The 12,910-nt window shown below is 41.1% G+C and overlaps 2 protein-coding genes across 3 annotated transcripts; both read right to left on the minus strand.

Annotated features, from left to right (window-relative positions):
• Positions 1–1,642: 1,642 nt before the first annotated feature.
• LOC137136984 (butyrophilin-like protein 2) lies at positions 1,643–7,515 on the minus strand. 2 transcript variants are annotated; one of them, XM_067522814.1, is made up of 5 exons: positions 7,378–7,515; positions 5,423–5,755; positions 3,907–4,008; positions 3,316–3,636; positions 1,643–2,433 (listed from the first exon to the last, which is right to left on the minus strand). In XM_067522814.1, the coding sequence occupies exons 1-5, from the start codon at positions 7,412–7,414 to the stop codon at positions 2,414–2,416; spliced, it is 813 nt and encodes a 270-aa protein (XP_067378915.1). In that variant the 5' UTR covers positions 7,415–7,515; the 3' UTR covers positions 1,643–2,413. The 2 variants fall into 2 exon arrangements, with proteins under 2 accessions (XP_067378915.1, XP_067378916.1); XM_067522815.1 differs by lacking the exon at positions 3,907–4,008.
• Positions 7,516–7,750: 235 nt separating this feature from the next.
• On the minus strand, positions 7,751–12,050 carry LOC137136982 (uncharacterized). Its single transcript, XM_067522812.1, has 6 exons — positions 11,948–12,050; positions 10,493–10,537; positions 10,041–10,286; positions 9,052–9,453; positions 7,963–8,013; positions 7,751–7,887 (listed from the first exon to the last, which is right to left on the minus strand). The coding sequence occupies exons 1-6, from the start codon at positions 12,000–12,002 to the stop codon at positions 7,799–7,801; spliced, it is 888 nt and encodes a 295-aa protein (XP_067378913.1). The 5' UTR covers positions 12,003–12,050; the 3' UTR covers positions 7,751–7,798.
• Between the last annotated feature and the right edge of the window lie 860 nt (positions 12,051–12,910).

Here is a 12,910-nt window from a genome sequence, read left to right on the forward strand (position 1 = left end):
GCTGCGATCTGCCAACGAACGACGTCTGGTGGTCCCAGCACCGCACAGAAGACACCAAGCAAAACTGTTTAGCGCAATGATCCCACGATGGTGGAACGAGCTACCAAACTCTGCACGCTCAGCAAACTCACTCCCAATATTCAAAAAACTGCTGAAAACTGAACTCTTCCTCATCTTCCTATGCACTTAAATCTATAAAATAAAAAAAAAATCCTTTCTGCTCTTTCTCGCACTTGCATCTTGTGAACTGTGAACACTTTTCTGATAGGACTTTGCTTTGATGTTTTCTCCTTGACTTAGATTTTTGCCGCCTTGTACCTCACTTGTAAGTCGCTTTGGATAAAAGCGTCTGCTAAATGACTACATGTAAATGTAAATGTAAATATCAGACCTCAGACACAGTGACATCTAGTGGTTTTTGCAGGACACAGCAGCTGGTTTACACAATTTATCACAGTTAATCCTGAAGTTTCTGAGGACACAGAGGTTTCAGAGAACAACTCAGAGGCTCTGTCCTATCAGTGACATCCTCAGGACAGAAGCTGTAGGCCTCTGAGAAGCCCCCTCCTCCCCCTCCAGCATCTGACTGTCAGTGTAGTAAAGACATTTTCAGCCTCGTTGTCAGACAGGAGGCACTTAAGTTCAGAAATGTACTTAGTGTCCAGACTTCACCTGATGTCATGAGAAACACGACCCATAATTCATAGCTCTAAATAAATAAATGAATAGTAATGACATTGACATAAGATTCACCACAGTTTTAATGATGTGAGAGGTTTTATATTGAACAGATAGAAGGAGGCTGGTTCTGGTCCATGGATCTTAAAACCTGAACTGAGCTTCCTCTTCCTCTCTGATTTGACCTGGTGATGGTGAAAGTGTCACTGATGCTGGATGAAATCAGTGACCTCCTCTGTTTTACAGGAAGCAGCTGTTCTCCTGTCCCTGCATCATCAAAGCTCAGAAGACTGGTAACCATGACAACACCCTGAACTATCCTCAGTAAATAACATAAATGCATCAGACACAGTTACATTATTGTGTTGTTTACAGCAGCCATATGATCCTGGTGTTGTGTGGTCATCAGCTCATCAAGGCTCATATCTACACTGACACGTGAAGACTGAAGAAAGAGGGACCATGTCCAACGTCTCCTGAAGATACAGATTCTCCCTGTAATACTGCTGCTCACAGCTTCTTCAAACAGTTTTACCACTGGTTCTGTGGTGTGATGATTACTGCAGCAGGTTAACTGTGGTGTGTCCTCATCAGGAACCATCACATGACACACAGACAAAACCCAACCTGTAACCTGGACAGTCAGTCCCACGACCTGTTTAAACGTCATCATCCCTCCCAGGGACTGCACTTCCTGAGCACGGACCTGAGCTGGTGATGCTCAGCTGTGTTGCCTCTGACTAAGGTCAAAAGTCATAGACAGGACTAACATGTAAAGAAGAGTCCATGTTAAAGTACATGGGTTTATCATTGATGAGGAACATTGTGTAGTGTTGCAGTGATGTGTGTGGGTTGTTGGTCCAGAGTGTGATTGACTGTGTGATGAATATTATATTAATAAGTTAATTTGTCCATAAACTGGTCTGATGTCTCATTGTTGAAGACATGGCCACAGAGTTAGAGCTGTAGACAGAAAAACATTTATTTTATTCTTCATGCAGATCAGGTCCATGTACATGGTTATTTACAGCAACGCTCTGTTTACAGTTAAAATCAGAAAGAGGGGGGGAGGGGGGCAAACACAGGACAGGAAGTAAACAGTATGAAAACACACAGGAACAGTTATAGGAAAGAAAAATGTAAAGGGCTGGAGTGTCGAGGAAAAAGAGATGAGCTATGACAAGACTGTTTCTCACTGAGCATCTTAAAGACACACCGGGGTCTCTGATGTCTCTCAGACATTTAGGACTAGCCTCCTCAATGATAACACAGGGATGAGTGTAGGGGCTCAGGGTGGACACAGAGACACGTTGGTATAAAATGTCTTCAGTGATCCTCTGTCTACAGCTCAGGGGGACGTTGTGAGCTGCAGGTCACTAACACAGTATCTACAGTCACTGCATCAGTCCACACACAATATTCCACTGTGACCAAGTGAAAACAGGCTGTTGGAATCTTCTGTTTCACAGAAACTGTGTCAGAAAAGTCAAGTAGAAGCTTTTTTTTTTTTACTTTTCCTTCAGTTGTCAGATTTAAGAACAACATGCAGGAGATGTAAAAATCACAGTGTTAATTAAAGACATCCCCTCAAAGTATCAATGGACAATATACTTAAACTGTGGACATGTGTTTTCTTTATTTAAGGGTGTCGTCATACAGCCTCTTCTTGTCTTCATCCATTTTCTTTCTGTTCCAAAGTCAGATCAGATAAATAATCAAAGTGATGGATCAGCCATCAGTGGACCAGAGCAGTTCCTGAGGAGACAGAGAAAAACAAAGTGATGGTCAAACACAGACTCAGCACTGAGGTTCATATGATAACAGAGACATTGATCTCCTGTGAGTAAAAGGCAAAAACTGATCAATACACACTGATAGCTGGTTCTCTGCTTTTTCCATCATCATCAGGAGGCATCTGATTGGGCCCAGATTGATTTTGCAGCAGGACAATAAGTCAAACATCTGAAGAACTGCAACTTTTCCTTGTGTGAAAAACTGAATATTTGAACTGAACGTCACTTCAAACTGTTCAGTCTCTTAGTCCAACAGGCCCTTAGATGTAGATCAGCCTCTACATCACTGTGGTCTCTACATCACTGAGTCAGTCTGAGACAGAACTGATCCACAGAACTGCTGAGGGAAGGTGTGAACAGGTAACAGGAAGAACTGGATCTGGTTTAGAGACGGCACTGACTGATTTTGTCTGTGACAAACCAGAGTCACACAGTCAGAGAAAAACATCCCGTCACTTCCTTCTACTTCCTCTCCTGAGTCACTGCAGGCAGTAAGAAAACCAGACAGTAACCAGGTCACTAAACCAGGAGTGAAGAAAATGAGAACACAGCAGTGATCAGACCTTTTCCTTCAGCAGCATGAGATCTGACCTCAGGTCAGTCTGTCAGCTCTGTAGGTGAGGATACAGTAAAACCTCATGTAATGATTTAATCCACATCATGTAAAAACCTGCAGGGGGTGGTGTGTCAGTTAATGAACACATGTTTTAGAACTGAGCTGATGAACTAACATTAGAATTAAACAGCTGTATCCAGTAAAATCCATTACATTATATTTTCCAGGATTTCAGAGTTATCAGCAGGATCCCAGAACCTCAGAACTGTGTAGTGGATTTATACTCACTTTTGACCAAGAGTTTCAAAATTTTCTGTGCCAGGATGTCTCCATCTCTGTAGACGGTGCAGGTGTAGACGCCAGTGTCTTTACAGACTGGGTTCTTCAGAATCAGACTGAGGTCTCCAGTTTCCAGCGGGTCTTTCTTCATCTCTGTGCGACCTCTGTAGGAGCTGTGCTTTTTAAATTCATTGTTTAGGCCCTTCCCAAACACGAGGACTGTTTTGCGGTTGGTGCCTGAGAGTCTCCACTTGACTGTGACATCCTCAGTCATGTTAGCTGTGGTTTTAAAGGGCAGCAGGACAGACTCCACCCCCTCTGTCACCGTCACTAAGAAGACAAGGAAGAAGAGGGTTTAGAGACAGAAAACACATTAGTGTCCACTTCTTTCCTGGTCTCCACCTGCAGCTGGGACACAGTTTTCTTTGGACTTTGTGGAGAACTGAAACAGATGCAGTGACTGGACAGATCCAGTGTGACGGACAGAAGCAGAGCAGCAAAGAGACTCCTCAGGTTCAATTTTATCTCAATGGATTTTCCAGGACCTTCTTCCTCTTCATCACTTAGATCACTTTAACACACAGTAAACATAACACATACCTCTGTAGTTTTTATACACAATGACACCAACAGCAGCCAGGAGAACCAGGAGAACCAGGAGAACCAGGGAAGCTGCTAGAACCCAGGGCCAGACAGGAGGTTCTGTAGTCGACACAAATAACTCCACTTTAAAATGACCCAATGTTAAATACATTTGTGATAAATTGAGAAAGTGAGTGATTTGATTAATTTGGTTTTGGACCCAGACGAAGCTCAGACACAAGGTGAGTTAAATTCAAAAGAGTTTATAAAGCACCTTCAGGTTTTCTTATGGTGCTGAAACCAGGAGAGCTGGGTTGAGTCTATCAGAACCCTCAGAACAACGTGAGGAGAATAATGAAAAAAATGTGTACTGTATTAAAACCACAAACTAGACCTATAATGTGGTTGGTAGACGACTTTCAGACTGATCTGATCTTTGAAGAATCTAAGAACTGCTGGCTTTTCACTTACACCCTGTTCCACCAGAACGAGGCTAGAGGTCATCGTACTGCAGCTGACTCACAGGACCAGAGCAGGTCTCTGGAAAAGAACTGACCAACACCAGAGCCAAGAAATGACTGAGAAACACTGTTCTAGACCCAGAACCAGGAGCAGTGGATGAAGGACATTAGACAGCAAAATCTTTTTTCTATTTCCTTTAAATTCTTATATATGTTTATCTTTTATGTTTCTCCTCATTAATGAAGTTTCTGTTTTACTAAACTGAAAAAATCAGTTTATTCTGTACTTACATTTTGCACCTTTGACCAGCTTTTCATCTGTAAAGACCTTTAAATTACAATAACATGCACACAAAATTTAATTGATTGATTGATTGATTTGGGAAACAAGGTGTCAGAAAGACCAGAATGATGGATGTCAAAGGTAAGTACAGACTCAGAAAATGACATGAGTCCAGGAGTCCTGCTAAAGGTTAAAGGTCAGAATCAAAGAATCATAAATTTACAGCAGAAGAACTTGAACACCTCTGGTACCTGAGAAAACACCAACACCAACAAACGAAAAGAGCCAAGGATGCAGCAGATGGAGAGGAGATGGAGTCCAGATTGAAAATTAATTTGGAAACATTAAAATTAAAATTCTCTTTGTGTGTCATGTTTAAAATGAATCTGATTTTTATACTGTGAATAATTTTCAGTGGATTTCAACAGTCAGAACCTTGGTTCATGTAGAACATGAGTAGATCAATCCATGGGTACTCGGATCTCAGAGTCAAAGCTAATGAACCTGGGTTTCTGCTGGTGGACAGTCCTGCCTAAAGACTCCTAAAGCCATCTGTCAATCAGGTTTAAGGTTTTGACAGACCAGGCCAAGCTGAGAACTTCAACCACTAATCATCATGTTTCTTCAGCTCCATTCAGTATCCACAGACCCTTTTTAAACTTTTCCTCAGGCAGCTTTATGATTCCACACAGGAAGCTTGTGAGCAGAACTTTACAATAGAAGAACAGAGACATTTGGTAATTTTTACATTACTGATGACATGTAACAGTTTCTGCTCTTTTGAACTGACCTGTGACCAGCAGCTGTACTTCTGTCCGGCTCAGGTCTTGTCCAGACCTATAGACAGTGCAAAGGTATTTGCCACTGTCTCTGATGGTGGGTTTTCTCAGAGTGAGGCTGAGGTCTCCACTCTGCAGAGCATCAGCCCTCATTGAGGTTCGATTCCTGTAATAGTGGTTCTGGTTTTCAGAGATATCACCGCTCTGATCACGGAGATGAACAGTAGTGTATTTATAGTCCTCACGGCTCCACACCACTGTGGAAACAGAAGTATTGACCTGGCAGGGCAGGAGGACAGACTCCACTCCTTCGTACACCTCTACACAAAAGGCATGATGGGAAACTGAAAGGACACAAACATCCGTCAGAGACGTTGATCATATGTGATGGTGACAGTCATTATTTCAAAGCTGTGAACAGTTTAAGAAATAAACCTTTTTTCCATGGATCCAAACTTTGATCTGATCTGAAATCATGTTTGATCTACATGTAGTGTTTGAGAAGCTGTAAAGTATGTACTGATGGGGGGTTGGGGGCAGGAGGGGCAGCAGAAGACAATGTCTACAGAAAAGGACCATTAGTGACCCATACAATCCCTCCCTGAGTCCTGTCTTTTTAATATCATGAATACACTCACTACTGTGTCCTGTAAGACATAAAATATAAAACGTTTGAAGCACGTCCACAACATAGCAGTGAGACTGTTCACACTGGTTTTAAATTTGTCCGAGGTCATCAGATCAGCTGGGACATACGTTTTCTTTAACACTTCCTGCCTTTTTCTTTAGGTACTTAATGGATCCCACAGTGGGGAAATTGTTTTTTGGACATGTTAGACGGCATTGCGATGGGGGTTTCAGGGTCTTGTCCAAAGACACTTTGTGGCCAGGAGGAACCAGGAACCAAACCACCAATCTTGGGGTTCATGGAGAAGTAGTTTACAATTGAGCCACAGTCACAGTCCAGCTCACTGGTTGTTTATGATGATCAATGAGACACAGCTCTGAAAAAAGGTTTTTAAGAGTTTTCAGACAACAGCACAGAGCTTTAAGCGTCTGATTAAATGTGGTGTTTACTAATTTACACCTGTGATCCTGACAGATATTTCTGTTTTCTTATAAATATCAGACTGAAAATGTTTGAGTAGCTCTGACCCACAACCTCCACCTGGTTAAAACTACAAACCAGAGGGACTCATTTACATTTCAGACCTACACTGTCACTGTTTGAATGCTGTGGACACACTGTGGACAGGTACAATGCAGTGATCTGTGTGTCCAGGTTTTAAGATTCATATATTTACTGTAAACACCAATCAGACAGCTTGTTATGTATGAGATTCTATATCAAGAAAATATAATCTGGAACAAATACAAATTCAAAATTCAGTGCGGTTTATTTAATATTTATATAAGCCAATGCAAAACATTTTCAGAAAAGTTGGAAAACTGTGTTCACTGTAAATATAAGAGACTGTGAACATTTGAAAATTATAAAAACCTGTTTTATGACTTTAAATAGTAGAAATGCTGACAAAGAGAAATTAGGTTGTTTTCAGTGGGTGACAGTGTCGAGTGCAGATGAGTCAGATTAGCACACAGACTCTTTTACTGCTGAGCCACGCTGTTATAAAACCTGCAGAATGTGGTTTGACACTGTGCTGCTGAAATAAGAACTTTTCAGTCTTTACAGTAACAAGCGCTCAACAGACACACACACACACACACACATGTATCCATCCAACCAAAATCTGTCCCTGTCAGATCAACATTCTTGCTACATACTAACATCACCCAAAGAAACACAGCAGCAAACATTAAGAAACATCAGGTAATGTGTTCAAAGCATTTATTGAAATGATTAACATGTCATTTAACATTTCACCTGGACATGGACTGAAATCTCAGTGTCACTGTGTCATAATGTTGTTTAAATAATCAGATCAGAGGGACAAGAGGGTCTTACCCTGCAGGAGGACCAAAACCACCACAAACATCTTCATCTTACAGGAAAAAAACTGTTTAGCTCCATGAAACGTTTCTCCACAAATACAGTTGTTGTGGCTGATGGTTAAAATAAATCAGAGACACAGAGACAGAGACAGCAGGGTTTTCTGTGGGTGTGGGTGAGACGTTTGTCTCCTCCCAGTCAGATGAAAACAGAGAGTTCACAAACTCAGAGCAGACAAAGAACAATGAGCAGTGAAAGGCAGAGACAGGGACCAACATTTACATGTCACTGTCCATCACAGTGAGGGTTTGTTGGTGTGAATAAGAGACAGACAGGATCCTGTATCAATCAGTGAATTCATAAAGGTCAAACATTAAAGACATGGTCATTAACAACATTAATAAGAGAAGGTCATCGAGTAAAACATGGATGATGATTACACAACATCTGGATTAGACAGCTGCTGCGAAACAGCAGTCTTCTGACGTCTGATGGACACCTGAGCATATGTGATGTCCTCAGCACCTGTGAGACAGAGCACAGGTAGAATAAATAAAACACACCTGTGTATAATGCAGGTGTGTGTCAATGTGTGTGTACCTGCAGAGTGTGTCCTCACAGTGGTGTAGACAGTCTGTGACTCACTTTTCTCTGTAAGACAAACACAGATCACACACAGTGAAGTGTGGGCTCAGTTTTTGGTTGATGTACAGTTGATGGAGCTGCTCCACATGTTTCTCCATCATTAATATGTTTTTTACATTCAGTAACTTTCTGTCTCTGTCCCCTGATGTTACAGAATTTCTGAACTTAATTCATCTGCTGAGACGAGTCGCACTGAGCAGCATGTTTGTTATCAGATGATTTAGCTTTTCTTCTGCAGATGAACCCAGTGAACTTTAGACAAAATACAAGTGAACCACTTTATGAATCACAGACCGTTTGAACAAACTGACTTTTGAACTGATCATGTGATAGACAATAACAATACTTGTATCCACTGTAACTGTACACAACACCTCATGCCTCTAAATTTCTATATAATAATATTGTACAGATTATTAAAATATTAAAAACAAAAGGTGCAAATCACTTAGACTGAATCTAATAAAAATCTTAAGACTAAACTTTGACTAAAACTAAACCTAATCTGTTAACAATCAACCTCATCTGTCACATGTTCCACCAGCTGTTTAGTCATTTCCAGTCTGTTGTTGGCCCTGTCCAACTTATTGGAAATGTGTTGCATTACGGTGAGAGCGGGGGTCCCTGTACAGGTCTCCAGTCTGTTTCAGCACCAGCACAGAGAGACAAACATTCACACTCATAATTAATTTAGAGTCACCAGTTAACCTGACATATATGTGTTTGAACTGTGGGAGGAAACCGGAGGAAACCCACACAAGCACAGGGAGAACATGTAAACTCCACACAGAGACGGGATTCAAACCGGGGACCTTCTAGCTGTGAGGTGGCAGCACTAATCAGTCCACCACCGTGCTGTTGTCTTGATAGTAGTTACCATCAAAATCAGGCTTAAAATGATAAAGTCCTCACATTCTTTTATATTTTATTGTCCCAAATCTTCTGGAAACAGGGTTTGTAGTTATCACATAGTCCCTGCACAGCCTGAATGAGGCTGCTGACAGATCAAATCAGAACATTAACCTGCTCTGAGAGGTTTCATACCTGTTTGTTTCCTCCACAGCTGCACAAGTCCAACCAGAACCAGAACCAGGAGAACCAGAGAACACAGAACCGATATGAGTGGGATGACATGAGACGGGAGAGGAGGAGGGGATGTTGGAGTGGAAGGATCTGTAGAAAGAGTGACGTCAGCACCCTGACCTCTGACCCTCAGCCAGCTCTCAGGAGATGATCCAAACCACTTAGTAGAACATGAGTAGAGACCTTCATCAGACTGTTTGACATTAGTGATGGTGTGATTTGGTTTAGTTTCATTTCCAAGACGGCTTCCATTAATGAAGAAATAAGCTGCAGCTCTGTTGACAGTCTTCTTTTTACAGTGCAGAGTGACATCACTTCCTGTCATCACAGGAAGTGCAGGGATCTGCAGAATCAGAGGACCATCTGAACACCAAGACACAAACATCAATACTGTTAATAAATTATCTCTCTGTTGTTTTTATAGAAGTATTTAGTTGTGAAGCCAAATGTTCAGGTTTTCAGTCCCATGTGGTCTGCTAGGTTTGGACTGGGAGGAGGTTCTAGACCTTTGCTGAAGTTCTGTTGGAGGACTGGAATCTATCATCTAGGTTTGGATGTGTTTTAACTTGTGATTACTACGTTCTCAGAGAATCAACTGACACATTTGCCATTGTCCCTTAGTATCTGTCAAACTGATCATGTTTTCATCCAAATACCTCAAATCAGTAAACTGTTCTCACCCACTAAAACTTGAGCATTTCCTGAGCAACTTTCCTCAGACTGGAAAAGCAATTTAAATGAGTGGTGAATTGTTTCTAACAAAGAGGAAAAGATGAATAGAAACACACAAGTCAACTGTCAGACTCCCTTAATACTACGCTGGCTTTTACTTGGATGTGTTCTTTTACATAAACTCAATTATTGTATACAAAACACTAGTCTGTCTGTGTGGTTGTCGGAGGGGGATGGGGGGTTAATGACAGGCCAGATGATCCTGTGACTTCCTGTACCTGTTACAGTGATGTTGACCTCCACATTCCTCTGTCCAGCTTTGTCTTCACACCAGTAAAGTCCAGATTTAAAGAGGAAATGTTTGTCACAGGATGAACCAGTTATGCAGACCAGCTCCTCAGTCTGTCCTCCTCTGGTCCTCTTCACTGTCCATCCATCAACTCTCTGTCCATCTTCAACACAACTCAGAGACACTGACTCTCCACTAAAGAACTGCTGATGGTTTGGACTGATATTCAGAGACACTGCAGGACACACAGACAGAGGGTCAGATGTCCTGAGATTTTTTACAACATTTTCTAGAGACTAATGGGGCCAACAATAGACCTTGTCAAGTTCCACTCCAGTCATCCAGAATCAGAATGTTTCCGACCCCTGGTAACAGTAATGTACCAAAGTTCAGCACTATACGATCTGAGCCGCAGCCCAAACCCAAAGTTCATTAGCTCACCTGCAGAAACAGTTAAAGCAAACAGGAGCAGCAGCACAGACACACCTGGAACAAGAGGACATAGGTCACCAAAGGTCAGAGGTCGCACAGTGACCTCAGTTCTTTCAATACATTATAAATATTTAAAATATAAAGTACATAAATTTGTACTTTGTCATGATGGGTTATGTATAGATGAGGGTGAAAATATATTAACATTTTAAAAACCTGAAGACTTCTGAAGCAAACGATTAACAAACATGTCCTAGTTGCCACTCAAGCAGTATAGGGTTAACCATTCATTTGTCTCAGTTGGATATAAGACACATATTTTAATCATTGAGGCAACATGAAGACAATGGGAAAAAGTAGAAAAATTCTGAGAATTCATGAACAAATGATGGATGAATGGATGAAGGATTGTAGAATCATTAATTCATGTATTATAAAATGTGTATTTTGTGACGGAAACTCTTCCTATGTGAAATAAAATGGTGTCCCCAAGGAAACTGTTTAGGACCATTATTATTTTAAATTTTAACCAGTTATCTTCTTCTTATTGTAAAGAACAGATGTACACACACGTATGTTACATTTACGAGCAATTTATTTCTGTTCTTAATATGCTGAAACCCAAAAACAGTTTATGTGGATCAAACACTAAACATAAACTCGAGCCACAGTTGAATCTAGAACATAGTGAGGAAACCTTCTTGGAGTTGTATTAGAAAGCAGGCTGATCAAAAATACTGTTACAGTCATGAGAAAGAGCAGTTTTGAAGAGATGTGCTAATGTTTTACCAAAAATTTCACAAATGTTCAGTTGTCACTTATTTGCTGTCTATGTGAAATGACCTTTACCCTAAACTGTAAGAGAAGTGCAAACATCATCAGAAGGCTTCAGAAACCTTAGGTTAGATACTGGTATAGGACAGGATGGTGATTTCCTGCTTTGTTTCATAGGAAATACTTCACTGTCTACGCCCCCTAACACCCGCTAACCTCCTGAACCATCAACTTTTACACAGTAGTTACACTAGTCCTGCACTAAGAGGATGTTTTTTACTTCCTGTTTCAAGAACCAATGCAACACAATGAGCAGCTGTGTACAGAATAATGAAAATATGAAATTTTTTGTCATTGGATAACACAAACTTAACAAGTAAAATAACTATTAAAGGGTTTAAAAATCAGTCAATGGCTCCAAACACAATCAGCAGCTGAGTGTGAGTGTGAGTACAGTCTTTGATTACTGTAGTTAGAGATGTACAACCGTTATTCTGAGCAGCATTAATACTTTTATGTAAAAGCATTTTATGTCCCTTTAGACACTGAGGTTTGATGAGGGTTGTTGGGATGTTTCTATCATTGACTTTTAATGTTGCTGATGATTTTTAATGTTTACCTGTAGGGACAGGAAGGAAGAAAAGCCAATAACTAGGTGGTCTAATAAATAAATAAATGTGTTTGACTCACCAAGGAGCAGAGACACTGGTGGAGACTTCATGTTGTCTGGATGATGACTGAACATCTGAACAGCAGAGAGACGACTTTAGATTCACTACTTCCCTGTTGACACACTTAACACGTTGTGGCTTCAGTTCACGTCACCGTGACGCTGTGACAGCTGGTATGAAGGGTGAGTGTGGGCTTTGTGCTTTGATGGATTTAACTGATCCCTAAATGCTCCAATATTTTATTAACAATGAAAACACAAAAAAGTTCAACACAAACACCCACAAGTCCACGATATATACACCCCCAGCCCACCATCTGATAGTTTATGAAGTCAACTTTAGGAAACCTCTGAACATGAGTTCAGCATCTGAACATCCAGTACCTTTTATTTTCTTTCTCCATGTGAGAGATTTCAACTTTTATCTGACCTAATACATTGTAACCAAAATGACACATCTGCATTGCTCAGCACTACACTCTGAACCACAAATAATAACTCTGTCCTCCAACAGTTGTTCCAAACCAGGAAATAAAAGACAGGAATCAGCAGAGGATCAGCTGACCCACAGATGTTGTAAGGTTTCCTCAGCTGTACACAATACACCTACAGTCTATATTTGCCACATGTCTGTTTGTAGCCATGGCTTTATGCACCACCCTGCACTGGAGATCCACAGTGCTTTTGTCTACGGGGGGATTGTACAGGGACCTTCATTTGCCTCTAGGAGAGGACCCTCATGAACATCAGCCAGTGTTGCTCTCTTAGGAACCTTCACAGTTCTGCATAAAAGGCTTTATTTGATACATTTCAAACCCAGGACCTGGTCCAACCCCAAGGACAAAACACCCAGACATAAGCAGAGCACTGTGGTATAACACAATACAATGTGCACGAGGTGGCTGTAGCTCATTTGGTAAGGCAATTGTCCACAGATCACAGGGACAATGGTTCGATCCCCGTTCCTGGCTACATGTAGAAGT

This window comes from Channa argus, chromosome 12, assembly GCF_033026475.1.
Source record: "Channa argus isolate prfri chromosome 12, Channa argus male v1.0, whole genome shotgun sequence".
Taxonomy (NCBI): Eukaryota; Metazoa; Chordata; class Actinopteri; order Anabantiformes; family Channidae; genus Channa; species Channa argus.

Excerpts from the sequence above, each read along its gene's own strand:
- LOC137136984 (XM_067522814.1), bottom strand. The coding sequence starts at position 7,414 with ATGAAGATGTTTGTGGTGGTTTTGGTCCTCCTGCAGG. Across the intron at positions 5,756-7,377 it reads GGTTTTGGTCCTCCTGCAGG|TTTCCCATCATGCCTTTTGT; the intron begins GTAAGACCCTCT and ends GTGTCCTTTCAG. Across the intron at positions 2,434-3,315 it reads TTTGAAACTCTTGGTCAAAA|GAACTGCTCTGGTCCACTGA; the intron begins GTGAGTATAAAT and ends CTGTCTCCTCAG.
- LOC137136982 (XM_067522812.1), bottom strand. The coding sequence starts at position 12,002 with ATGTTCAGTCATCATCCAGACAACATGAAGTCTCCACCAGTGTCTCTG. Across the intron at positions 10,287-10,492 it reads TGCTTTAACTGTTTCTGCAG|TGTCTCTGAATATCAGTCCA; the intron begins GTGAGCTAATGA and ends TGTGTCCTGCAG. Across the intron at positions 8,014-9,051 it reads GCTGTGGAGGAAACAAACAG|AGAAAAGTGAGTCACAGACT; the intron begins GTATGAAACCTC and ends TTTGTCTTACAG.